The sequence below is a fragment of the Physeter macrocephalus genome, chromosome 19 (assembly GCF_002837175.3).
Source record: "Physeter macrocephalus isolate SW-GA chromosome 19, ASM283717v5, whole genome shotgun sequence".
Classification (NCBI taxonomy): Eukaryota; Metazoa; Chordata; class Mammalia; order Artiodactyla; family Physeteridae; genus Physeter; species Physeter macrocephalus.
This window is the reverse complement of record NC_041232.1, coordinates 49,414,238-49,441,885: the sequence shown is the minus strand read 5'-3', so window position 1 is coordinate 49,441,885 and position 27,648 is coordinate 49,414,238. Positions and strand designations below refer to the sequence as shown.

General features: G+C 39.9%; 2 protein-coding genes across 9 annotated transcripts in view; one reads left to right on the top strand and one right to left on the bottom strand.

Annotated features, from left to right (window-relative positions):
* FHOD3 (formin homology 2 domain containing 3) overlaps nt 1-27,648 on the bottom strand; it is a 546,814-nt gene that overhangs the window by 6,830 nt on the left and 512,336 nt on the right. The window lies entirely within an intron of this gene.
* On the top strand, nt 1,534-22,969 carry TPGS2 (tubulin polyglutamylase complex subunit 2). Of its 2 annotated transcripts, XM_024120506.2 has the most exons (6): nt 1,534-1,597; nt 6,256-6,343; nt 8,453-8,581; nt 17,281-17,394; nt 19,163-19,323; nt 20,639-22,959. In XM_024120506.2, exons 1-6 carry the CDS (start codon nt 1,595-1,597, stop codon nt 20,867-20,869), a joined length of 726 nt encoding a protein of 241 aa, XP_023976274.1. In that variant the 5' UTR covers nt 1,534-1,594; the 3' UTR covers nt 20,870-22,959. The 2 variants fall into 2 exon arrangements, with proteins under 2 accessions (XP_023976274.1, XP_023976275.1); XM_024120507.2 differs by lacking the exons at nt 1,534-1,597; nt 6,256-6,343 and adding an exon at nt 16,642-16,789 and having other exon boundaries at nt 8,459-8,581; nt 20,639-22,969.

Genomic DNA, 27,648 nt, shown 5'->3' with positions numbered 1-27,648 from the left:
TTCATTTACCAATTTCATACAATTGGCCATTTGTATGACTTCTTTGGAAAAATGTCTGTCACTTCATCTGTCCATTTTTTAATCAGCTTGTTTCATTTTTTCCTATTGAGTTGTATGAGTTCTTTATATATTTTGGATATTAACCTCTTATCAGCGAATTTTCACAATCAGTGAAAATTGTGAATATTTTCTCCTGTTATCTAGGTTGTCTTTTCATTTTGTTGATGGTTTACTTTGCTATGCAGAAGCTTTTTAGTTTGATATAGTCCCACTTGTTTACTTTTGCTTTTGTTGCCTTTGTTTTTGGTGTCAAATCCAAAACATTATTGTCAAGACCAATGTCAAGGAGCTTGTCCCTATGTTTTCTTCTAGAAATTTATGATTTCAAGTCTAACATTCAAGTCTTTACTCGATTTTGAGTTGATTTTTGTATATGGTGTAAGATAGTGGTCCAGTTTCATTCTTTGGCACGTGGTTGTCCAGTTTTCCCAACACCATTTATTGAAGAGACTGTTCTTTCGCCATCGTGTATTTTTGACTCCTTTGTCATAAATTAATTGACCATGTATGTGTGGGTTTATTTCTGGGTCTCAGTTCTGTTCTGTTGATCTATGTGTCTGTTTTTATGCCAATATACTGTTTTGATTACTCTCCCTTTGTACTCCAGTTTGAAATCAGGGAGAGTGATTCCCCCAGCTTTGTTCTTCTTTCTCAAGATGGTTTTGGCTATTTGAGGTCTTTTGTGGTTCCCTAAAAATTTTATGATTGTTCTATTTCTGAGAAAAATGCCACTGGAAGTTTGATAGGGATTGTATTGAATCTGTAGTTTGCTTTGGGTAGTATGGACGTAACAATATTAATTCTTCCAACACATGAACATGGAATATCTTTCCCTTTATTTGTATTTTCTTCATTGTTTTTTCCACCAATATCTTATAGTTTTCAGTGTACAGGTTTTTCACCTCCTTGGTGAAACTTATTCCTAGGTATTTTATTCTTTTTGATGCAATTGTAAATGGGATCATTTTCTTAATTTCTCTTTCTGATAGTTGGTTATTCTTGCTTAGAAAAGCAATAGATTTTTCTATATTGATTTTGTATCCTGCAACTTTACTGAATTCGTTTATTAGTTCTAAAAGTTTTTTGGCAGAGTCTTTAGGATTTTCTCTATGTAATACCATGTCATCTGCAAATAGTGATCAGTTTACTTCTTTTCCGATTTGGATGCCTTTTATTTCTCTTTATTGCCTAATTGCTCTGCTTAGGACTTCCAATACTGTGTTGAATAAAATTAGCAAGAGTGGGCATCCTTATCTTCCTCATCTTTGGGGAACCGCTTTCAGCTTTTAACCCTTCAATATGATGTTACCCGTGGGCTAATTATATGGCCTTTATTATGTTGAGTTATGTTCCCTCTATACCTACTTGTTGAGAGGTTTTTTTTATCATGAATGGATGTTGAATTTTGTGAAATGCTTTTTCTGCATGTATTGAGATGATCATATGATTTTTATCCTTCATTTTGTTACAGGTGTATCATATTGATTTATTTGCAGATGTTGAACCATCCATTCATCCCTGGAATAACTTCCACATGGTATATGATCCTTTTAATGTATTGTTGAATTCAGTTTGGTAATATTTTGTTGAGAATTTTTGTATCTATGTTCATCAGGGATATTAGCCTGTAATTTTCTTTTCTTGGAGTGTCCTTGTCTGGTTATACCAGGGTAATGCTGGCCTCATAAAAGGAGTTTGGGAGTGTTCCTTTTTTCTGTGTTTTGGACTAGTTTGAAAAGGTGTTTAGTGTTATTTCTTCTTTAGTATTTGGTAGAATTCAGCAGGGAAGCTGTTTCTATAATTTTGTTTTGGAGAGGTTTTGATAACTGATTCAATCTCCTTACTAGTAATTGGTCTGTTCAGATTTTCTATTTCTTCATGATTCAGCCATGACAAGTTGTATATTCCTTGGAATTCATCAGTTTGTTTCTTCTAGGTTGTCCAATTTGTTGGTGTATGATGTTCATCATAATCTCACGATCCTTTGTCTTTCTGTGGTATCAGTTGTAACGTCTCCTCTTTGATGTCTAATTTTTTTCAGTTCTTTTTTTCTTGGTGAGTCTTGCTAAAGGTTTGTTTATATTTTTAAAAAAATATCAGCTCTTAGTTTCATTGATCTTTTCTATTATCTTTTTAGCCTCTATTTCATTTATCTCTGCTCTGATCTTTGTTATTGCCCTCCTTGTACTAATTTTGGTCCTAGTTTGTTCTTTTTTCTCTGGTTCCTTGAGGGGTAAGTTAGGTTGTTTACTTGAGAACTTTCCTATTTCCTGATACAGGCACTTATTGCTATGAATTCCCCTCCAGAACTGCTTTTGCAGCATTCCATAAGTTTTGGTATATTGTATTTCTATTTTTTATTTATCTCAAGATATTTTTTCATTTCTCTTTTGAGTTCTTCTTTGACCCATTGGTTGTTCAGTAGCATGTTGTTTACTCTCCACATATTTGTGAATTTTCCTGTTTCCTCACTATAATTGATTCTAGTTTCATACCATTGTGCACAGAAAAGATGCTTGATATGATTTCAGTTTTCTTAATTTTGTTAATACTTATTTTGTGGCCTAACCTATGATCTATTCTGGAGAATATTCCATGTACACCTGAGCAGAGTGTGTATTCTGCTGATTTTTGGTGGAGTGTTCTGTAAATGTCTGTTAAGTCCATCTGGTCTAACATGTCACTTAAGTCCATTGCTTCATTGTATTGCTGCCTTTTTCTCCCTTTACGTCTACTAATATTTGTTTTATATATTTAGGTGCATCTGTGTTGGATGCATAAATATTTATAAATATTATATCATCTTGTTGGATTAACCCCTTTATCATTATATAATGCCCTTCTTTGTCTCTTGTTAGAGTCTTGTCTTAAAGTCTATTTTGTCTTGTATAACTCTCCCAGCTTGCTTTGGTTCCATTTATATGGAATATCTATCCATCCCTTCACTTTTAGTCTATGTGTTATTACATCTGAAGTGAATCTCTTGTAGACAACATAGTTTGGCCTTAGGTAAGTCCTTTCTTATCCATTCAGTCACTCTTTGTTTTTTGATTGGAAAATTTAGTTCATTTACATTTAAAATTATTGTTGATAGGTATGGAGTTACTGCCATTTTGTGCATTGATTTCTAGCTATTTTGTAATTCTTCTGTTTCTTTCTTCTTCTCTTGCTTCCTTTGTGATTTGATGATTTTTGGTAATGCTGTGCTTAGACTCCGTTTTCTTTATCTTTTCTGTGTCTGTTATGGGTTTTTGCTCTGTCATCACCATGAGGCTTATATTTAAATGTAACAGTCTATTTTAAGCTGATAACAGCTTGTTTGAATGCATTTTAAAGCTTTACATTTTTACTCTCCCGCCACACATTTTAAAAGGTGTCACAATTTACATTTTTTTATCTTGTAAATCCATTAACAAATTATGGTAGTTATAGTTATTTTTACTACTAAAATATAGTGTATTTTACTACTTTTACTATAGTTACTTTACTCTGTCTTTTAATCTTCATGCTATATCTATAAGTGATTGGCCCACCACCATGACAACATTAGATTATTCTGAATTTAACTATACATTTACTTTTGCCTGTGATATTTATATTTTCATATTTTTTTCCTGTTACCAATTAGCACCCTTTTGTTTCACCTTAAGGAAGTTCCTTTAACATTTGTTGTAAGGCTGGTCTAGTGGTGATGAGCTCCTTCAACTTTTGCTTATCTGGAAAACTTTATTTCTCCTTAAATTCTGAAGGACAGCTTTTCCAGGTAGAGTATTCCTGGTTGGCAGGTTGTTTTTTTTTTCTTTCAGCACATTGAATATATTGTGCCACCCTCTTCTGGCCTGCCAAGTTTCTACCTAAAAATTTGCTGATAGTCTTATGGGGGTTCCCTTGTGCATAACAAGTTGTTTTTCTCTTGCTCCTTTTAAGAGTTTCTCCTTTAACTTTTGACAATTTAATTATAATGTCTCTTTGGATTCTTCTTTTTTGGAACTCTCTGGGATTCCTGGATTTATTTCCAGGTAGTCTGTTTCTTTCCCCAGGTTAGGGAAGTTTTCAGCCATTATTTCTTCAAATAAGCTTTCTGCCCCTTTCTCTCTCTCTTCTTCTGACACCCCTATAAATGTGAATATTGATCTGCTTGATGTTGTCCCATAAGTCCTTTAAACTCTATTCACTCTTTCTTATTCTTTTTTCTTTTAGCTGGTCTGATTGAATGAATTCCAATACACTGTCTTCCAGTTCACTGATCCTTTCACTTCATCTAGTCTGCTATTGAACCCCTTTATTGAATTTTTCAGCTCAGTTATTGTATCCTTCACCTCTGTGATTTCTGTTTAGTACTTTCTTATATTTTCTTTTTGTTAAAATTCTCACTTTGTTCATGTATTGTTTCCCTGACCTCTGAGCATCTTTATGACATTATTTGAGCTCTTTATCAGGTAAAAATTACTTAATTTCATTAAGGTTTTTCCTGGGGTTTTATCTAATTCTTTCACTTGGAATATATTCCTCTCTTTCTTCATTTTTCTTGACTCTCTCTGTTGGTTTCTATGCATTAGATACAATAGCCAGTCTTGAAGGAGTGGCTTCATGTAAGAGATGAACCTTATTATTCAACCCTGCTATGGCTCTTGGTTGTCTCTCAAACCTTTGTGAATGTCCAGCCTACTTTGTTCTTAGTGGCTCCCAGTAGTTGAGGGTATACCAAGACCTGTCAGTGTCCCAAAGAGAAGGAGCTCAGCACCTAGATGCAGGCTGATTGGAAGCTGGACACTCAGGCAGTAACTTTTAAAGTATGCCAGTATACCTCTTTCAGGGAGACTGAGAGATGGGCATTCTGTCTGCTCTCTCTGCACTGAGCCCTAGGGGGATAGCAGTTTAAGAACTATTTCTTTGTTTGCTACCATGCCATTGAACCCATGAACACAAGCCGTGCTGCTCACCAGAGCCAGATATCAAGGGTTGTGTCCTCTGAGCAGCAGCCACAAAAGCTGGAGCACCAGATGTTTGCACAACCTCCATTCATAGAAACACTGGTGACCCAGGGCAGGGCAAAGGAGAGTGCAGAGATGGCACCCACTGGCCTGCCCAGTCTCTGGAGAGGATTGCAGTTGGCCCCTAGATGTTGTTAAATTATAAGCCTGACCCTCAGGCTGCAGTTAAGATCTATAAATAGGCCTCTTTCACTTACAGACTGGGCATTTCAGTCTGCTGCCTCTGCCCTGTGCCCTGGTGGCATAGCTTAAGATCCGCTACTCTGTTTATTAGAGTCCTATGGGACCCAGGAACATAAGCCTTGTTGTCCAGGAGAGCCAGGCAATCAAGAGGTGTGTCCCCTGGGCAGCAGCTGCAAAAGCTGGGGTGCCAGACGTGTGTATAAGCTCCTTTCCAGAAGATACCTGCTAGTGAGGCAGAAGGAGAGCATGCAGATGGTATGGTACCCACTAGCCTCCCTGGTCTCTGGAGAGGATTACAGTTGGCATCTAGATGTGTACTAACTTAGAAGCCTGCCCCCTCAGGCCAAAGCTTTTAAGATAAGTAAATAGGCTTCTTTAATGAAAAGACTGGGCATTTTAGTCCACTGCCTCTGTACTGGGCCCTGGGGGTATATCCATGGTAAGTCCATGAGAGCCCATTAAGAACTATCTCTTAGTTCACTACAGCCTTATGGGCCTCTTGGACCCAAACCCCACTGGCTTTCAGAGCTAGATGTTATGGGGGCCCATCTCTCAGGTGGAAGTCTTAAAAGTTGGGGTGCTAGATGTAGGGTCCAAGCCCTTTGCTCCTCAGGGAGAATCCAGGAGTTGTGAGTTCCCTCCTGGTTGCGTGTCGCCCTTCCGGGAGTGGGTTTTATGGCAAGGTTGTGATCAGCCTCTCGTACCCATTTCAGTGTGTCTTCTTGTTCACCCGATGCATAGGAGTCTCTCAGCTAGTTTCTGGATTTCTTTCAGAGGGATTGTTGTTCAATTTGTAGCTGTAGATTCAGTGTGTCAGTGAAACGAGGTGAGTGGAGGAGCCTGCTTTGTTGCCATCTCAATCCAGAACTCTCCAATAGAGTTTTATAGGTAATTATTCAGAGTTTTCCTGTTTTGGGGATCTGAAACACAGTAAATAGCATCCCCAGATGCTTTGAGGCATAGCCTTATGCCCTCCTTCCCAGCCCTGACCTAATAGTCTGCTTCTTTGTGGTTCTAGAAAAATAACTGTGTGCTGCCTGAGGATCTGAAGAACTTTTACCTGATGACCAATGGCTTCCACATGACATGGAATGTGAAGCTGGATGGTGAGTCAGCCTCCTTGCTGTAGAGGAACATTTCCCTGGCTGAGAGGTTAGATGAGACAACTCTGAGGGCCTTTACAACTTATGAGTCTTTGAATCTGGACAGTTTTTGTGGGTTCTTCTAAAGTGCAGTGTCCAGAAGCTGTGATTATCTCCCAAAGCTAACACATGCCATCATTGCTTCACCCACTGCCTCCCCAGCCCCCATGCCAGGGTCTACCCAGTACTTAACTGGAAGCTCAATTTAGAGGCTTCCTGTTGGCATGAGGTGGAGGGAAAAATTAGTCACTACACAAAAATCCTGAGCCACCTCGAACTTAAAGCCTCTGAGGAGTCCACCTTGGAGCAGTCTCCTCAGGATGAGCTGCAGTGACAGCCTCTGGTGGTAATAAGAGGGGCTCCTTCCTTCATTCCCAGCATGATGGAGACCTCAGGGCTCCGAGGTCTGGACCTCCGACCCTCAGACCAGAGCCTTTCCTTCTCTGCCTCACATCTCCTCAGCCTGAGTCATCAACCACCTTAGTTTGCAGGCTATCATCCTTGGTATTAAATATGTCCAGGATAAACATTTCTATCATGAATGTGGGAAATCACACCTTGGTACCTGTCAGAGATTCAGGTACTATGCAGGCATGAAAGTCAGTGCTGCACATTTAGGTGAAGACTCTAGTAACATTCCATAGACTAGGAAATCCGGATCTAGCCCCTGGAGTCCAGCTCATTCCTGACACAAACTTCCCTATCCTCAAGAGGACTTTATTATCTCCAAACTGCAACCACATCCCCAGATTTACTTTGGTCCTTGGGAATCGGCCTATACCTCTCCTTGCTGCCACTAAGAATGCAGTCACTTCTGTGACACAGCAAATCTGCAGAACTGACTCCTCCCCTTCATTGCCACTACCTCCTAGGTTTCCTTGTTTTGGTGACTCCCCAAACCTTCCTGTTTTTCTCGCAGCTGACCAGAGGCATATTTTATAGCTTACTACTAAGCATTTAACATGAACTTTTAGCTTAGAATCATTTCCTCTGATGGTCTAGAAACCATTGTTGTCACCAACATCAGAAACCCTCATGGCCATGGCCTTTGGAGTCTGGAGCAACAGAGAGAGTGGACAGAGGCTAGAGTGACTGTCAGATTTTCCCTTGCCCACATCACGGAGACAGGCTAGCCCCTTCAGAAGCCTGCATCAGAAAAGAAACATTTCATGAAGGTTTTATGAATGAGTCCCTATTCATTATTAATATTTTTTAATGTAATCCTCCCAACCCATCTTCTTATCCTCATCCCCATTGCTGTACCCATTCTTTACTGGATAGCTAAAATCATTATCAGAAAAGCCAGCAAAGGCAGCTTCCAGTGTTTACCTCCTTAGTGGTCTTTTCTCGGACATTCCATGGTCTGTACACCAGCTGTTTTATTGCCTTCAGTTATTCCAGTTTTTTAGCAGTCATATGTCCAAGTCTTTGTGTGCCATCCCATGTCCAGCACCCTATATTATAAGGATTCTGTATGATAGATAAGGAAAATACATAGTCTGCCTGTTTCTTGTTTACATCTGAGTCACAGAAGACTGAACCAAGCAAGAAGGCTTTCAAGACAGTTTGCTCCATTGAGTAAGAAAAAATGACAAGTAGAGGGGGAGATAGTTTCCATAGTGAAAGCTTATGACAAGAAGGGTAGAAGCGGTCAGTTATATAATCAAAGCTGTTACTCCTTTGGAAAGTATAACCCTTCATTCAAGGGATGGCGGGAGCAAAAACAGTTTTAAGTCCTTTGATCTTCAAACTAGGGCCCCTACCCTAGAATTCCCAGTTCTTTTTGAGAATCCCCTTTTAAAATTTCCTTTGGTGCTCCGCCCTAACACATGCAGTGGGGACTCTTCACTCATGGCCCCAGCTGTTTGCTTTTTTTTTTTTTTTTTTTTGCATAAAAGGCTGGTGCTTTGGAGCATGTAGTGCATTGATTCTCTCCTTTCCACTTTCCATTCAGTTCCTCAGCCCTGGGATCAAATAATAGCTGGGCTTAAGTTAGTCAGGCAGAAGCCCTTCTGATGACCATGGTAACTAGCTTATTACTCCATGTAATTCTTTTTGTTAACATTCCCATAGAACATACCATTCCATTGGGCAGCATGGCAATTAACAGCATCTCAAAACTGACTCAACTCAACCAGTCTTCCCTGTACTCACTTCCTAACGCACCAACTCTTGCAGACCTGGAGGACGATACACAAGAAGGTAACTGGAGGGACTTCTGCTTTGAGTTAGAAATCAGCCTGCTTGTTTCCATTTTATAATGTTGAAAATAATAAGAAGACATTGTGGCATTGTTACATGTTCCCCTAAACCCAACCCTTCCCATTTATGGCTTCTCTGAACCATGGGAGTAAGGTAAAAAGCAAACAAACAAACAAAAAAAAAAAAAACAGCCTGTATCAAAAAAGGAAATTTTCATGAAGAAAATACCAGGGTTGGGATCTTTGTTTCCAGCACCCACTTCAGTCCCTCACACATAGTAGGCAGTTAATGAATACCTGGTAAGTGAATGAATGTTACAGATTAAACTTCACATTTCAGTATTGAGAGGTTTCAGGGACCGTGACAGTCTAAATGCAGCTCCCTTCCTCCCTTCAGGCTCTTTGCCACTTCCGATTGAAATGGCTTATAATTCAAATGGCTGCTAAAGCTATGGTCAACCATGTATAAGTGAGGACTTCTTCAGTCAGAACTGTGTTTGGCTGTGTATATCAGACCCCCATTACAATGTTTAAATAGGAGTTTATTTTTCTCATAATAAAAATCTGGAACTAGGCTGGTGTAGCTGCTTGAGAAACTCAATGATAAAGTCTCCCTCTGGATTCCTGGCGCACCAGCCTTTGTGTTTGTTTGGTTTTCATCCTCATGGTTGAAGAATGTGGGCTCTACCTCTAAGCTTCAAGTCCATGTTCCAGGCAGGAAAAAGAAGAGTAAAGGGCAAAATAACTGTCTCTTGGCAGAATATTTTCCTTTTTGTCAGAAAAATAATAGTTTTCCCAGAAGCCCCTCCCAATAACCATTGGCCAGAATAGAGTCAAAAGGTAACCCATAGTGCAAGGGAATTTGAGGAGATAAGTATTTTTAGCTGTGTAGTATTGCCTCATCAAACAGAACTGGAGTTTAAAAAAGGGAGAATGAATATTCAGTAGGCAACTAGTGTCTCCAATACTAATGCCTTGGAGTGCATTGAAGTTCTGACAGAGAGAAGTGATGCAAGGCTTTCTCCTTCAACTGGACAAGCAGCTGGACAATAGGAGGAGGAGTCCAAGAGCTGAGCCTGGAAAGCGTTGGGCCCTGGGAAGAGTTTGTCACTCAGAAATGTGTGGAATCCTCAAGGATGGGAAAAAGGTCACATTTGCTTCATATGTGTATACTGGGGCTCTCTAACCCCTAAAAGGCAAAGGAGTTGTTAAATAAGTAGAATGGGTGTACCCTGCTTTTGAAGCTGGTAGATAAAGGTAGACTAGATGATAGGATTTCAAGGGACCTCAGCAAAGGACTGAGCTAGGGGTATAGACCACACTGTCCTACATAGTGATGGGGACACAAACCACGTGGGCTTCTGGCACCTTCTGAGTTCATGCTTTTTAGGATAGTCCAACAATTAGACCTAAGTTTCATTAAACTTAAGTAGAAAAATGCCGACTTTTCTCAGAGGACTCAGCAGTTAGAAAGAGGACAATCAGGAAGCAATATCAGAATACATAACCAGAGAAATAACACTGCTAGAGGACACAGATGAAAACCTAAATAAAAACAGGAACACTTAAGGGCATTTAAGACAGCACGAAGACTTCCTATAGAAAAAAAGTAAAAATTCTTGATTAAACAACTGACTGACTTGATGAATTGAAGACAAGTATAAATATCGAGACCTGAGTTAGTAGCCTGAAAAAGCAAGTGCAAGAAATATCTAAAAGGACAGATAAATAAATTTTAAAAGGAGAAATGAATGAAAAGGTGGAGGGCGAGAGAAATAGAAAATACATTCAGGTGACCTTCCATTGGAATTATAGGTGCTCAAAAAGAGAAAAAAAAATAGCTGGACAGGGAATAATAAATTAACAGTAATAAATGAAAACTTTTATTCAATCTGCAGATTGAAAGGGCTCTCCTAGACTCAAATTGAATTCAGGAGAAAACAGACACCTAGGCATTACATGATGCAGAAAAAAATCACAAGCTTCTAGGCAAAAATAACAAATTACTTGTGAAGAGAGAATAATCAGACTGACATCAGACTTCTCACCTGCAACAGTGGAAACTAGAAGGCAGTAAAAAAACATAAACAGGTTACTGAGATAAAAAGAGTGAAAATCAAGAGTCCTGTATATACAGATGAAACATACCTCTCAGGTTATTAGAAGAATATTAAAGGATGTGTAAAACTTCAAGAACATAAATACTCCAACGAAAAGACAGATGAAATGGAATGGAGATCTCAAGATGCAGATATATAAAGAGGAAAGGAAACAAGAGATTAGTGAACCTCCTATGAAAGAGAAAGACTAAATTAAATCTTAATATCCAGGAATGTATACAACTTTTACATAAGAAGTCTTGGAAAAGAGGGGACATAGTGCACAGAATATGTTTAAACATATACTCTCAGCTAAACCTAACAGAAAGGAGAGAGGTGAGATATAAGAGCTTTATGGGTTAAATTGTGTCCCTTTCCCCCCAGAAATATTCATATGTTGAAGTCCTAACCTCACTACCTCAGACTGTGACCTTATTTGGAAATAGGGTTATTATAGATGTAAGTAGGTAAGATGAGGTCATACTGGAGTTGGGTGGAGCCCTAATCCAGTATGACTGACAACCTTTTAAAAGGGGAAATTTGGAGATACAAATATAAAAGAAAGACATGTGAAGATGAAGACAGAGATAGGGTGGTACTTTTACATACCAAGGAAAGCTAAAAGTTGCAAGCAAACCACCAGGGGCTAGGGGAGAGGCATAGAACAGATTCTTCTCCACAGCCCTCAAAAGGAACCAACCTTGATCTTGGATCTGTGGCCTCCAGAAGTGTGAGATAACAAATTTCTGCTATTCAAGCCATTCAGTTTGTGATACTTTGCTACAGTAGCCCTAGCAACTAATACAAAGAATGTTCCAGAGAGTCCTTTTAATAGAAAATGTAGGACAAAGAGGAAAGGAAATAGAAAGTGGAAGCCCTCATCCTACTCTAGGAAAGAAATAGTATGCCTTGTTGGGGGAAACAGGGTGTCTTGGTGTATTGGTTTTCTATTCATGTATAACAGATTACCAAAAATTTAATGGCTTGAAACACTACAAATTTATTATCTAACAGTTTTCACGAGTCAGAAATTCAGCTACAGATTAGTAGAGTCTTCTGCTTAGGATCTTATCAGGCTAAAAACAAGGTGTCAGCTGGTGCTGTGATCTCATCTGAGGCATAGGGGCCTCTTCCAAGCTCACTGGTGGTTGACCTTATTCAGTTTCTTGCAGTTGTGGGACTAAGTCCTTGTTTTCTTGTTGCCTGTTGGCCAGGGCTCGCTCTTGGCTCGTTTAGGCTGCCCTCAGATTCTAGCCACAAGACCCTCTCACAACATGACCACTTGCTTCTCAGCCAGCAGGAATATTTCTCTCCAATCTGCTACAACAGAGTCTCATAATGTTACCTAATCAAGGGAATGACTACTCCATCATATTATAGGTCCTGACCACACTCAGGGGAGGAGGTTGTACAGGTGTGTATACACACAAGCATGAATCTTGGGGGCCATCTTAGAATTCTGCATACCACATTTGGTTAGAGAAACAATGGCATATTGTTTTCAAGTAAGGGTAGAATCATATGGATCCAGTCATGCAAATACATAACAAAAAGGAAGGTAACCATTAAAGGAATAAAAAATTACTTTAGAATCTCTAACCTAATAAAGGGAATGTTGAATCACATGAGTAAATATAAGAAAAAGGGAAAAGAAACAACATTATAAAATAAGCAACAAAACATTAAGAGGAATAAAATAAAACAGATAAATCATTATGTTAAGTGTGCTGGGATTGAATTTCCCTTTTGAAAAGCAGAAACTATCAGACTGATATAAAAAGCAAAGCTCATCTATATGTTATTTTCAGGAGCATACTTAAACTGATGAAGAGGCCTCCTGGTAATGGCAGATAGGTAATTCAGAGCAGTCTTCCTGCTGAAGACAACTGAAAAGTCAGGGAACATATAAAAATCATCAAAGAAGAGCTAATAAGATGATGAGATAGCACCAGATCAACATCCAGAAGAAGACAGAAATCCAGGGAAGAGGTTCAATGTTTAGGGTTGCTTTTGCCTAGGATACATTGTCCTTTTCAAAAGAGGCAATGTGGCTACTGAAAAGCTGAGAATTTGACCCATATGTGAGACTAGAAGAATAAAATGGAGTCTAGAACCTACAAAAGATGGCACCCATAAAAACTACCCACACTTTTGGTTAGCACCATGAGGAGCTATATACTCTAGGAGATAGAATGAACCAGAAATAACCACTCTTCACATGGACCAAAGCCCAAGTATAAGTCACCTGTGCATCCCAGAAAATGTTAAATCCCAAAATTGGACTAATTTGATTCCAGATTACTAATCTCCTCAGGGGACTGGCAGAAAAAAACAGAAATTCACTCCAGAGAAATGTACTAAAATTGACTGTGTTAATGGTTGCACAGCTCTAAATATACTCAAAACCATTAAATTGTACACTTTAAGAGAATGGTTTGGTAGGTGAATTATATCTCAGTATAAAACTCATATAAAAATAAAATTCTTCCCTAGAGGAAGAAAACATTATCCTAGACCTCATTGTCTTTCTTTATAAATAATTTTTCAAAAATAATCCTACTAAAAAAGAACCAGGTACATGAAGAAACACAACACCATGAACAAGAACCAGCACAAATAACAGGTAACAGAAAGATATCCACTGTTATTCCTGAGGGTGAAATTATTAGGCACAGACTGTAGGCCAGTGTGCTAATGTGCACATGGAGATAAAACCAAACTAAAAATTCAGTGAAGAACTTATAGTGACATTGTAGATTTGACCTTATGATTCTGGCCATATGGCATACTACCTTTTACCAGATCAGGACTTGTGCAGATAATACTAAACTCTGGGGAAACTTTTAAAATAATTACCTAAAAGGACTGGAGAGTAACCAAAAATAAGCAGAAACTGGAGTGGCATCTACAAATGGCAGAAGGGAACCACACTGAATGATTTTCTTATTTTTCTAACTTTTCACCTGAGGGCAGACCCATCAGCATCAGTCAGGGCTGCTAAAACTTGGTGGGAGCCTACAGTCTGGACTTTTGATTTCAGCCAAGATGGAATAGTAGAGGCCAGATTTATCTTCCCACCTGGAACAACAAAAAAAAACAAAAACAGACAAAATATATAAAACAATGGATGTTGTCAAGATACTGACCATCAGACAGGGAAGAACGATGAGCTCTGAATGATGGGAAGCAAATGAGGTGAACCTTAGCTTATTATCTGAAAGTTTCCAGTCGACAGCATAGAGAAGGGAACCCAAGGAGAACCTGTTGTACCTGTTAATTGAGAAGACATAACTAAGAGCCCAGCTGGATGAAGACAGGTAGAGTTCACAGGACTGAGTAACAGAGAGGAATGAGCTGCATAGAGAGAGAACTGCAAAGATCTGCAGAGTGTCCTCCTCAAGTATTCAGGAAAGAACTGATGAGCACACACATGTGAAGATACTGCCCAAGGCCAGGGACAAAACCACCCAAGAAGATTAGAGGGAACAATGCCTGGTACTCACACTGTACCAGGAATAGTGTCTGTTTCTACTGGCCAGGCTGAAACACCTCATGGCTTACATAGAATTAGGTAGAGTACTCAGAAGGGTCCTGCCTCAGTAATGGGGAAAAAATTAGCCCTAGGTTAAACGCTGCCTTGGGTTCTGCCTGGGGAAAAATTTAGCCCTAGGTTAAATGCTGCCTTGGGTTCTGCCTCTCAAATACTAAGCACGAGACCGGAAAGTATCTGTTTTCAAGTAATTTAACTGTGTCACAGAACAAAGCTCAACAATATTTATAGAAATATAAAAATAGCAAGCACTCAACAATGCAAAATTAACAATTTCTGGTATCCGATCAAAGATTACCAGGTATGCAAAAAAGCAGGAAAAAAATGACCATAATGAGGAGAAAAATTAATCGAAACCAATCCAGAATTGAGATACAGTTTAGAATTAGCAGATACAGACTTTAAAACAGTCATTACTATATTCTCTATGTCCAAAAACTTAGTACAGACATGGAAGATAGGAAAAAAACAAATCCAAACTTAACTTTTAGAGATGAAACTAGTTTCTGAGATGAAAAATGCACTTGATGGGACTAACAATAGTTTAGATATTGCCAAAGAAAAGACTGGAGAACTTAAAGACATAACAATAGACAATCCAAAATAACACAGAAAGAAAATAAAAAATTATTTTAATCAAAAGAGCATCAGTGGGGCTTCCTGGTGGCGCAGTGGTTGAGAGTCCGCCTGCCGATGCAGGGGACACGGGTTCGTGCCCCGGTCCAGGAAGATCCCACATGCCGCGGAGCGGCTGGGCCCGTGAGCCATAGCCACTGACCCTGTGCATCCGGAGCCTGTGCTCCGCAACGGGAGAGGCCACAACAGTGAGAGGCCCGCGTACCGCAAAAAAAAAAAGGAGCATCAGTGAACTGAGGGACAACAAATGGTATAATGTATGTATAACTGGAGTCCCTGAAAAGAGGGGGATGGATCAGGAAATACTATTTGAAGAAATAGTGGCTTAAAACTGTACTAATGGGGCTTCCCTGGTGGCGCAGTGGTTGCGCGTCCGCCTGCCGATGCAGGGGAACCGGGTTCGCGCCCCGGTCTGGGAGGATCCCACGTGCCGCGGAGCGGCTGGGCCCGTGAGCCATGGCCGCTGAGCCTGCGCGTCCGGAGCCTGTGCTCCGCAACGGGAGAGGCCACAACAGAGGGAGGCCCGCATACCACAAAAAAAAAAAAAAAAAACTGTACTAGTTACTTGCAAATTTAAACCATATCTAAGAAGCTTAACAAGCCAGGAACAAGAAACATGAAACAATACTAGGAAACATAATCAAACTGCTCAAAATCAGGGATAAAGAGAAAATCTTAAAAGCAGTCAATGGGAAAAGACAATTCCATACAAAGGAGCAAAGATAAGGACAATGGCATATTTCTCATTGGAAACAATTCAATCAAGATAAAATACTCAGGGAAGGAGGAGGGATAAATTGGGAGATTGGGATTGACATAGACATACTACTATGTATAAAATAGATAACTAATAAGGACCCACTGTATAGCACAGGGAACTCTACTCAATGCTCTGTAATGACCTATATAGGAAAAGAATCTAAAAAAGAATAGATATATATATATGTATAACTGATTCACTTTGCTGTACACCTGAAACTAACACAACATTGTAAATCAACTATCCTCCAATAAAAAGAAAGAAAGAAAGAAAGAAAGAAAGAAAAAATCAGAAGAAAACCATGCTGTTAGACTGGAATAAAAAATAAATACATTAAAAATTTAAAAATAAAATATTCTTTAAGCAAATTCATTTGATTTAAAAAAAGGTAAAATACTCAAAGGAAAAACTTGTCAACCTAGAATTCTATACCCCATGAAAATATCTTTCAAAAACAAAGGGCTTTTCAAAAAGCAGTCTGGCAATGTCCATTCTATAACACTTCAGGGTGTCTAGCCATATAACAAAAGCACCAGAACAAAGGGACAGGTATAGAGATGATTACTGTAGCATTTGTAGCAGAATAATATTGGCCCCCTATCAATAGGTGGCTGACAGGATAAATTAGGGTGCATCCACTCTCACAGACTGTCAGGCAGCCATTAAAAAGAATGCATTAGAGTTATAACCCTTAGAGGGCTTTCCACATGGTATTATTGTATAGAAAGTAAGATTCAGGTAACGTGTGGTATCCCATTTTTATATAGTAAATGATCTCACAAAATTTAAATGTATACCTATATGTCTGCCTAGGACCATATGAGATGAAGAATATGAAGGTATAACCACCAGGGGAGGGTAAAACCATGTTAAAGAAAGAAACAAAAAAAAACACAGAAAGCCTTCTTATTTAGAAATGTAAATATTTATGCATTTATGTAAAATTATATGTATGGGTATATGTGTAAATCAAAAATATTATTTTTATATACTCTGTTTTATCCAATCTCTCCTAGGTTTGTTAAACCCTTTCCACCCCAGTCACTAATGCTAATCATTATTGCATAATTGCTGTAATGAAAGAAGCAGGAGAGAAGGTTTCTGATGCTTGCATTTCTAAGAATTTATCTTTTTTTCTGTTACATGATGGTATTTCGTTTCTAGGTAGGTATTTCTAACAGAGCCAGACTTAGCATTAATTATAATGTTATAATTATAATAGAAATAAACATAAAATGCCACAAATATACATTTTAGACAGAGGAAAAAGGATTCTAATCAAAAGATCATGAAGTGCTATAAACGAGGGGAAAGCATGTATCTGGGGAAAAAGAAAAAAGTTGTTCAGATTACTCTGACTTATGTAGTCCCAACTCCCAAGAAGTTCAGTTTGTTGTCCTCATGCCCCCTTCCCCAGATTCCATGACACTGTCTATTGGTGGTAGGGGAGCCCAGACGGAGGCTTAGACCATGAATAAGACCCAGGGCATTTAGAGTATAGAATACATTTGGTCCACATTTGAAAATAATAGTTAAGGATATGTTTGAGATAAGGCTTTTTTTCCCTCTGTTTTTTTCATCCAAGCAAAGCTGGATGAATAAGTATGTTTGAGCTGAGTGTGTTTGAACATTACCTTTAACTTCTGGGTTTGCAGCTAGTGAGAACCAGCCAGAGAAACCTCACTTTGATTCTCGCAGTGTAATATTTGAGCTGGATCCTTGCAACGGAAATGGGAAGGTTTGCCTTGTCTACAAAAGAGGGAAACCAGGTAAGAATCATGGCAGGCATGGTCCTGTAGTTTGGGAATGGCCTTGGCTGACCTTGCTCTCCAGCCATCACGCAAAAGGCATGCTCTTCCCCGACCTCCTGAGGTGCTGCTGGGTCTCTTGTAGATGCCAAGACCCAGAAAACTCCTTTGGTCCTCTCTGAGCATCCCCCTCCAGGCCAATTACTAGAGTCTTTTTAAGCTATTGTCATTTGTGTCACTTGTGAGTTACTGCAAAATAATAAGATTAGGATAATAAGTGAATAAAAGCTAAAAGAAATAGTCATTCTGTTTATAACTCCTCCAGCAGGCTCATGCATTAGAAAAGCATCCAGGAAAAACACTCTTTCTTTTACACGTATTTATGTAGGCCAATTCACAGCAATAAAAATCTGAATTACTAGACCTCAAACTAAGATCCCAGATGGGAAATCAAGAGAAAAAGGCTCTGGCTTCTTGAGCAGTGGGCACCACCTGGCCCCCTAACAGCAATTCAGTCCCTAGGAACTACCGAGTTGGACAAGGTCCAGCCCTCTTCAAGTAGCTTTCTGCCTGCAAAGGGTGAGAAGACACACCAGGGTTTACCTCCGGGGGAAAGAAGAGATCATCTCCAGCTGGAGGAGTCTTTGTGAAGTAGCCTTTGAGCTGCATCCTTTTTTAAAAAAAATATTTATTTATTTATCTATTTGGTTGCACTGGGTCTTAGTTGCAGCATGTGGGGCCACAACTAAAGAGCCCGTGTGCCACAACTAAGGAGCCAGTGAGCCACAACTAATGAGCTGCATCTCGAAGTATAGGTCTGAATGAGACATGGGGGGTGTGGGGTGGGGGGCAAAAGGGGGCATCCAAGCAAAGGGATATGGGTAAAAGCCATGCCATGGGAGAATGCACCTGATCTGGGGGGAATGACAATTCCAGTTCATTGGCCACATGGTTCATCTTGTGGATGAGGAGGAGATGACACCAGAAGCCCTGTGATTCCCTTTCATGCAGAGTTTTGAAAGCCAGGTGAAGGAGTTTGGACGTTACGTTGAAGTAGGTGGGGAGTCAAGGTTATTTAGCAGAAGTATGGCAGGATTCAAATGAAAATGTGACCACAAGCAGAAATGGAAGTGGAAGGTACTGGAGGATGGAGGCCACTTAGGGAGATGTTACAGCCATGAGACAGGAGATGAAATAGGAGAGGGCTAGGAGATGAACTAGGAGTACTAAGAATGGACGGTCAGAAGCAAGCGTGAGGCAGGAGCTGGTACAATAGTGCCTGCTTCAGCTCAACCAGCACATCACACAGCCGCACAGGCAGGAGTCCCAGGAGAAGAAGCTGGTCTGGGCTCCTCCATGGTGGTTTCTCACAGCACCTCTAATTCCTGACAGACCTCCTGAGAAAGCCAGAACTATTCAGATAGAGTGTCTCTCCATCAGGAAGGCTGAGACCACAGTATGTACCTATTGGGGGAGGGGGAGTGTTGAGTCTGCATAAGAAAGGAGTGCTGCTTAGATAGCCTGAATGCACAGATGGCCAAAGCCCAGCAGATAGATCAGTCGACTGACTGATCAAGAATTTGTAAAAGAATATAAAGAAGCCAGTAACAGTGGCCACTGGAGAAAAGAACTGGGAGGTTGGAAGGGAAAAAAGGGAACTTTTACTTATAGTTTACATTCCTTCTACTATTGAAATTTGTTTTAACCATGAGTAGATGTTGACTTTATAGATAAAAGGAAAAAAGTGTTAAGCCATCCCTTCCCTTATGTCCTTTGTCTGCTATTTCAGCATTAGCACAAGACACTGAGATCTGGTTCCTGGACAGAGCATTATACTGGCATTTTCTCACAGATACCTTTACTGCCTATTATCGCCTGCTTATCACCCACCTGGGCCTGCCCCAGTGGCAGTATGCTTTCACCAGCTATGGCATTAGCCCACAGGCCAAGGTAAGGGGGGACCACCTGTCATCTCAAACTGTAGAACTTATCAGAAACTTCTGAGGAAATGCTTAAATTGCAGATTCCCAGCTTCCTCGTCTGATTCAGGAGATCTGGGGTTGAGCCCAGGAGCCTGTATTTTCAATAAGCAAGGCAGATGCTTCCAATTTAGGTGGATAACCTCACTTTATACTAATCTAGTTAAGTGGTTCCCAAAACTTGGCTGATCCTCAGAATCACCTGGGGAGTTTTTATTTCTAATGAAAAGGGGTTGGTGGTGGGAGGAGATTAGGTTTGATCATTCATTTTGGATAGGCAGTACATGTATACAGGAACAGTGAAAAATCAGTCTCTTATTCACTGCTTCTCCAGCTTCCCCATCCACTTCCCCACAGGCAGCCACTGTTAGTTTCTCTTGTGCCCTCACTGAGATACTTTATTGGATAGAAAGCATGCATGTATACAGCTTTTGGTTCCTTTTTTCTAAACCACAAGTGCGCGATATACTATTCACATTGTTCTGCACCTTCTTTTCACTTAACTCCATGTTGGAGCTCATTCCCTATCAATATATAGAGAGCTGTCTTTTTCAATGATATAGAGTATTTCAAAGTATGGATGTGCCTCATTTATATTATAGATCCAGACACCATTTTAAACATACAGATGTCAGGTAATGCTGATATACTGCCTGGTTTGAGAACACCAGGTGTGTCTAGAAGAACTTTTGACTGGGTGGCAAAAAATGAGGGACTCGATGAATGTATTCATTGAGTGGACCTCACTTTCCTCAAATGTCACATGACAGTGATATACATCCAGGCAACATAGTGGGTGGTTGTGATCAATGAAAATAAATGTAGATGCCCTTTGCCCTCAGCTGCCCAGAAAGCCTGTAGGGAAGAGAGCAGGCAACTTCCCTCAGTAGAGGCCTGCTCTGGCCTCTGCTCCTTCCCTGTGGGAAGGATGCTACCAAGTCCACCTGATGGGCAGTGGCTGGTTTGGAGGCAGAACAATTAGAAGGACACTGTACCCTGATGATTTGGGACCTAGCATACCAGGCTCAGTGCACACTAGGTTAGAAGGAAGCGCATTTACTCAGATTCTTAGTCCTCATGTTTAAAGGTTATGAGACCCCACAAAGCAATGTGTGTCTTCCCTTTTACCTAAAGAAAGTGCTAATAGATTTTAGAGGCAGTTTTTCCTGAAGTCTTTTACTCTGCCTCATCTCCCCAGCTCTCTGCCCCTGAATCTCCCCTAAAGAACATAAACACATGCTCTTCTCCTTTGAATTGTGACCCTCTCTCCTAATTCTGCCTTACAGCAATGGTTCAACATGTATAAACCCATCACCTACAACACAAACCTACTCACGGAAGAGACCGACTCCTTTGTGAACAAGCTGGATCCCAGCAAAGTGTTCAAGAGCAAGAACAAGACCTTAATCCCCAAAAAGAAAGGGTCTGTTCAGCCTGCAGGTGGCCAGAAAGGGCCTGCAGGTCCTCCTTCCACCTCTAAATCCTCCTCTGGCTCTGGAAACCCTGTCCGAAAATGAGCGCCCCACCTCCAGCTCCCTGCCAGCCCCACAGAGACGATTTCCATGCACAGATGCCCCAGGCGTGGCCCAAGCCTCAGATTCTGTGTGTGGAACCATAGTCCTCTCCCCATCTGAGTGACAAAATCCTAGGCCTTTTTTACTGCCATTGGCTTGAGCCAGGAGTTGGAAGGGCATACTCAGGTCTCCCCAAGAATCCTTCCCTCATACCCCTTACAGCAGGTTGTGCCACCTACTGATTCTGGAAGCTGTGGCGAATGTAAGGTGTTGTGTGACTAAGTAGATCTGTTAAAAGAGCTTTCTTCTCGTTCTACTTACTCCAACCCCTTACTGCTCAGCAGTAATTAGAGAAGTCCCCCATAGAAACCACTGGTTTTGACCTATGAGGCATTAGAACTATGCTGCTCAATTGGTAGCCACTTTTTAAAGCAGCTAAATTTAAGCCAGGTTAAAAATTCAGTTCCTCAGTTATATTAGCCACAACGGGCGTATTCATGTGGCTAGTGGATTCTGTATTAGCACAGAGATGATGAAATATTTCTATCATCACAGAAAGTTCTATTGGGCAGCACTGCATTAGAAAACTTTTGCATTACCCTTCCTCAGATCAGTTAATTTTTGTTAGAAATATTGATACCTTAATTTGATGGATTATAATGTTCCATGCAAAACTTTGAATATACATTTTTTATGTTCTTTATATCCTTCACCAAAAACAGATCTTGCTTTGCTCATTTTCAGTTTCCTATAGTTTCTCATCTTCACCGGTTTCCTATAAAGCTTCTTGTTTCCAGTTTTGTGATGTGATATTTATTTGCACATTTGCCAAAATTATCTTTCTCACTTTTCTTAAAAAGAAGAGGTGATTCTGCTGTACCATTAAAACCAAAACAAAACAAAACCTCCCAAGCATTGCTTTGCCAGGACTCTTCATGCAGAGTTTTGATGAAACCAGTCACTGTTGACAAGAGCCTCCACCTGCTTTGCCTACTCACAACTGCTCAACAATTCATGGGGTAGCAGAAAAGGATAGAGAGGAACCAAGTTGTCAAGCATAATAGCTGAGGTTTAGTCTTCCAGAAGCATTTTGCTGCCAAAACTCATCAAAGGGAGAATCAGCAGTGCCAGATAAGAGAGTCCAGCATTTGGGTGCTTCCCCAAGTCAGGGTTAGAAGGGGATTGAGACGTTGTGTCATCTTCCACTGTGGCAGGTGTCCTTCCTCTAGAGATCATGGAGCTCCTGAATTATTTCTTAAGTCCTGGTCCAGCTCTGGATTTCATAATTGAAGCAACAGAGGAGCCACGAAACAATGGTGGCCTTCAAATCCATGACAGTCAGGTGGAATCCCGAAAGGGCTGTAGACAGAAGGGGGTTCCAACAAGGAAAGGTTTGAGACCTGCCTCAGGAGGAGCAGAGCACTCAAGAGCAGGAACGGCTACCCAATATGTAGGACCCAGTGCAGAATGAAAATGTGGGGACTTTTGTCCAAAACTCAGATTAACGGTACCATTAAAAGTACTAATATGGAGTAGCAATTCTCATATTAGACAAAATAGACATTAAAATAAAGACTATTACAAGAGACAAAGAAGGCCACTACATAATGATCAAGGATCAATCCAAGAAGATATAACAATTGTAAATATTTATGCACCCAATATAGGAGCACCTCAATACATAAGGAAAATGCTAACAGCCATAAAAAAGGGGAAATCGACAGTAACACAATAACAGTAGGGGACTTTAACACCCCACTTTCACCAATGGACAGATAATCCAAAATGAAAATATAAATAAGGAAACACAAACTAAATGACACATTAAACAAGATGGACTTGATATTTATAGGACATTCCATTCAAAAACAACAGAATACACTTTCTTCTCACGTGCTCATGGAACATTCTCCAGGATAGATCATATCTTGGGTCACAAACCAAGCCTTGGTAAATTTAAGAAAATTGAAATCATATCAAGTACCTTTTCTGACCACAATGCTATGAGACTAAATATCAATTATAGGAAAAAAATCTGTAAAAAATACAAATACATGGAGGCTAAAAAATACACTACTAAATAACCAAGAGATCACTGAAGAAATCAAAGAGAAAATTTAAAAATACCGAGAAACAAATGACAATGAAAACACAACAACCCAAAACCTTTGGGATGCAGCAAAATCAGTTCTAAGAGGGAAGTTTATAGCAATACAATCCTATCTCGAGAAACAAGAAAAATCTCAACCTAACCCTACACTTAAAGCAGTTAGAGAAAGAAGAACAAGAAACCCCCAAAGTTAACAGAAGGAAAGAAATCATAAAGATCAGATCAGAAATAAATGAAGAAGAAATGAAGGAAATGATAGCAAAGATAGTAACAACTGACACTGCAGAAATACAAAGGATCATGAGAGATTACTACAAGCAACTCTATGCCAATAAAATGGACAACCTGGAAGAAATGGACAAATTCTTAGAAAAGCACAACCTTCCGAGACTGAACCAGGAAGAAATGGAAAATATAAAGAGACCAGTCACAAGCACTGAAACTGAAACTGTGATTAAAAATCATCCAGCAAACAAAAGCCCAGGACCAGATGACTTCACAGGTGAATTCTATCAAACATTTAGAGAAGAACTAACACCTATCCTTTTCAAACTCTTCCAAAATATAGCAGAGGGAGGAACACTCCCAAACTCATTCTATGAGGCTACCATCACCCTGGTACCAAAACCAGACAAAGATGTCATGACGAAAGAAAACTACAGGCTAATATCACTGATGAACATAGATGCAAAAATCCTCAACAAAATACTAGCAAACAGAATCCAACAGTACATTAAAAGGATCATACACCATGATCAAGTGGGGTTTATCACAGGAATGCAAGGATTCTTCAGTATACACAAATTAATCAATGTGATAAACCATATTAGCAAATTGAAGGAGAAAAACCGTCATCTCAATAGATGCAGAAAAAGCTTTTGACAAAATTCAACACCCATTTATGATTAAAAAACCCTCCAGAAAGTAGGCATAGAGGGAACTTACCTCAACATAATAAAGGCCATATATGACAAACCCAAAGCCAACATTGTTCTCAGTGGTGAAAAACTGAAACCATTTCCTCTAAGATCAGGAACAAGACAAAGGTGCCCACACTCACAACTATTATTCAACATAGTCTTGGAAGTTTTAGCCACAGCAATCAGAGAAAAAAAAGAAATAAAAGGAATCCAACTTGGAGAAGAAGAAGTAAAGCTGTCACTGTTTGCAGATGACATGATACTATACATAGAGAATCCTAAAGATGCTACCAGAAAACTACTAGAGCTAATCAATGAATTTGGTAAAGTTGCAGGATACAAAATTAATGCACAGAAATCTCTTGCATTCCTATACAATAATGATGAAGAATCTGAAAGAGAAATTAAGGAAACACTCCCACTTACCACTGCAACAAAAAGAATAAAATCCCTAGGAATAAACCTACCAAGGGAGACAAAACACCTGTATGCAGAAATTTATAAGACAGTGATGAAAGAAATTAAAGATGATACAAATAATGGAGAGATATACCATGTTCTTGGATTGGAAGAAGCAACATTGTGAAAATGAATATACTACCAAAGCAATCTACAGATTCAATGCAATCCCTATCAAACTACCAATGGCATTTTTCACAGAACTAGAACAAAAACTTTCACAGTTTGTATGGAAACACAAAAAACCCCGAATAGCCAATGCAATCTTGAGATGGCCCAAAAACAGAAATATAGATCAATGGAACAGGATAGAAGCCCAGAGATAAGCCCATGCACATATGGTCACCTTATCTTTGATAAAGGAGGTAAGAATATACAATGGAGGAAAGATAGCCTCTTCAATAAGTTATGCTGGGAAGTGACAGCTACATGTAAAAGAATGAAGTTAGAACACTCCGTAGCACCATACACAAAAATAAACTCAAAATGGATTAAAGACCTAAATGTAAGGCCAGACACTATAAAAGTCTTAGAGGAAAACATAGGCAGAACACTCTATGACATAAATCAACAGTAAGATCCTTTTTGACCCACCTCCTAGAGAAATGGAAATAAAAACAAAAATAAACAAATGGGACCTAATGAAACGTAAAAGCTTTTGCACAGCAAAGGAAACCACAAACAAGACCAAAAGACAGCCCTCAGAATGGGAGAAAATATTTGCAAATAAAGCAACTGACAAAGGATTAATCTCCAAAATATACACGCAGCTCATGCAGCTCAATATCCAAAAAGCAAACACTCCAATCCAAAAATGGGCAGAAAGGGCTTCCCTGGTGGTGCAGTGGTTGAGAATCTGCCTGCCGATGCAGGAGACACGGGTTCGTGCCCCGGTCCGGGAGGATCCCACATGCCGCGGAGCGGCTGGACCCGTGAGCCATGGCCGCTGAGCCTGCGCGTCCGGAGCCTGTGCTCCGCAACGGGAGAGGCCACAACAGTGAGAGGCCCGCGTACCACAAAAAAAAAAAAAAAACAAAGAAAAAAAAAAACAAAGCAAAAATGGGCAGAAGACCTAAATTGACATTTCTCCAAAGAAGATATACTGATTGCCAACAAACACATGAAAGGATGCTCAACATCACTAATCATTAGAGAAATGCAAATCAAAACTACAATGAGGTATCACCTCTCACCAGTCAGAATGGCCATCATCAAAGCATCTACAAACAGTAAATGCTGGAGAGGTTGTGGAGAATAGGGAACCCTCTTGCACTGTTGGTGGGAATGTAAATGGATACAGCCACTATGGAGAACAGTATGGATGTTCCTTAAAAAAACAAAATAGAACTACCATACGACCCACTACTGGGTCGTACTGGGCATATACCCTGAGAAAAACATAATTCAAAAAGTCATGTACCACAGTGTTCATTGCAGCTCTGTTTACAATAGCCAGGACATGGAAGCAACCTAAGTGTCCATTGACAGATGAATGAATAAAGAGGATGTGGCATATATATACAATGGAATATTACTCAGCCATAAAAAGAAACGAAATTGAGTTATTTGTAGTGAGGTGGATGGACCTAGAGACTGTCTTACAGAGTGAGGTAAGTCAGAAAGAGAAAAACAAATACCGTATGCTAATACATATATATGGGTTCTAAAAAAAAAAAAAAAAAGGTTCTGAAGGACCTAGGGGTAGGACAGGAATAAAGACGCAAATGTAGAGCATGGTTCTGAGGACACGGGGAGGGGGAAGGGTAAGCTGGGACAAAGTGAGAGAGTGGCATGGACATATATACACTACCAAAGGTAAAATCGATAGCTAGTGGGAAGCAGCCGCATAGCACAGGGAGATCAGCTCTGTGCTTTGTGTCCACCTAGAGGGGTGGGCTAGGGAGGGTTTGAGGGAGATGCATGAGGGAGGAGATATGGGGATATATGTATATGTATAGCTGATTCACTTTGTTATACAGCAGAAACTAACACACCATTGTAAAGCAATTATAGTCCGATAAAGATGTTTAAAAAAAAAGTACTAATTTGTTTTACCTTTCTTCTGTGGTCTCTCTCACAACTTGTTGCAGTGTTTTATCTGTTTGCTACTTGATGCTGTTCTAGGAAAAATTAAAACTTTAAATTATTAGCATTAATTTTATCATTCCTCTTTCTATTGTGCTATTCCAGTTTTTAGTGCAGCTATAGAGCATTTAACTCATGTACAGCATCACCAAAAATTACACAATTATTACTTTATAACTTTTGTATGCATATATGTTTCACTCTTATCAGAACAGTGGAAACAACACGCAAAACTAGCTCAACTGATATTTCACTTCCTGATATGTACACATTTTATCAACATTCTGAACTTACCGATGACTAAGGAAGGACTGAAAGAAAGAGAAATTTTGAGCTGCCCTATGTTTTCCTTCTGTGTCATCATTTCAGCGTAAGTGGTTGGCTAATACAGGAAAGTAACATGAGTAAGAAAGGGAATGTTTGGGTGCCATGGTCATTAATGCTTCTTAGAATGCCATTGCCTTCTTTTTGCATTCAAATCAAGTCTGGTTCAAATAGAAAGTATGACCTTTTGGTGCCCTTGTGTCCCCACTTTCTCAGTTGTAGACATAACATGCTTGCCTTGTACTTAACTCTGAACCTCCATGGACTCTCATGTATGGTGGGCCCACTAGAATTCTGTGCTCACGAGAATCACAATGGCTGTAAATCAAAGAGGTGGTAAGGAACAGTGGACACACATATTGCACATATCTCCTCTGCTCATGTGTATGCTTCTCATCATGCTTTACCTACAAAACGCAAGTTCAAAGATAAAACTAAGAATTTCAAGGCAGTAACAGGAGAGCATTAAACCAAGTGTGAGGCCTTCTGAGTGTGGAGCTCTGTGTGACTGCACAGGTCACATGCCCATGAAGCTGGCCCTGGTGAAGGGGAAAGGGAGCATTCCTGGCGAAAGGCTTCAGACAATGCATAGTTTGAGTGGGTTACATAGGGAAAAAGCTCACAAGGATACTAATGTTTTGAAACTAAAGCAATTAAAATGGCAATAGGCACTACTATAAATCAACTGCCCAGGAAAAAGACTCCGCTGGAATTATAGAAAGAGAATAAATGGCAGGATGCTTCACGATGCATTGATGTAGCTAAGACTGTGCATGAAGTGCCACATCATGATGCTGCTTGGGTCCTACAGCAGGGAAGTACCCAAGCCAAGGATAGGCATGACAAGGGGCAGCTTGCACAGGATAATCCACAGGATATGGGTT

Coding starts and splice junctions, on each gene's coding strand:
- TPGS2 (XM_024120506.2), top strand. Junction 8,582..17,280: donor GGAGGACGATACACAAGAAG/GTAACTGGAGGG, acceptor CTGGGTTTGCAG/CTAGTGAGAACCAGCCAGAG. Junction 17,395..19,162: donor CTACAAAAGAGGGAAACCAG/GTAAGAATCATG, acceptor CTGCTATTTCAG/CATTAGCACAAGACACTGAG.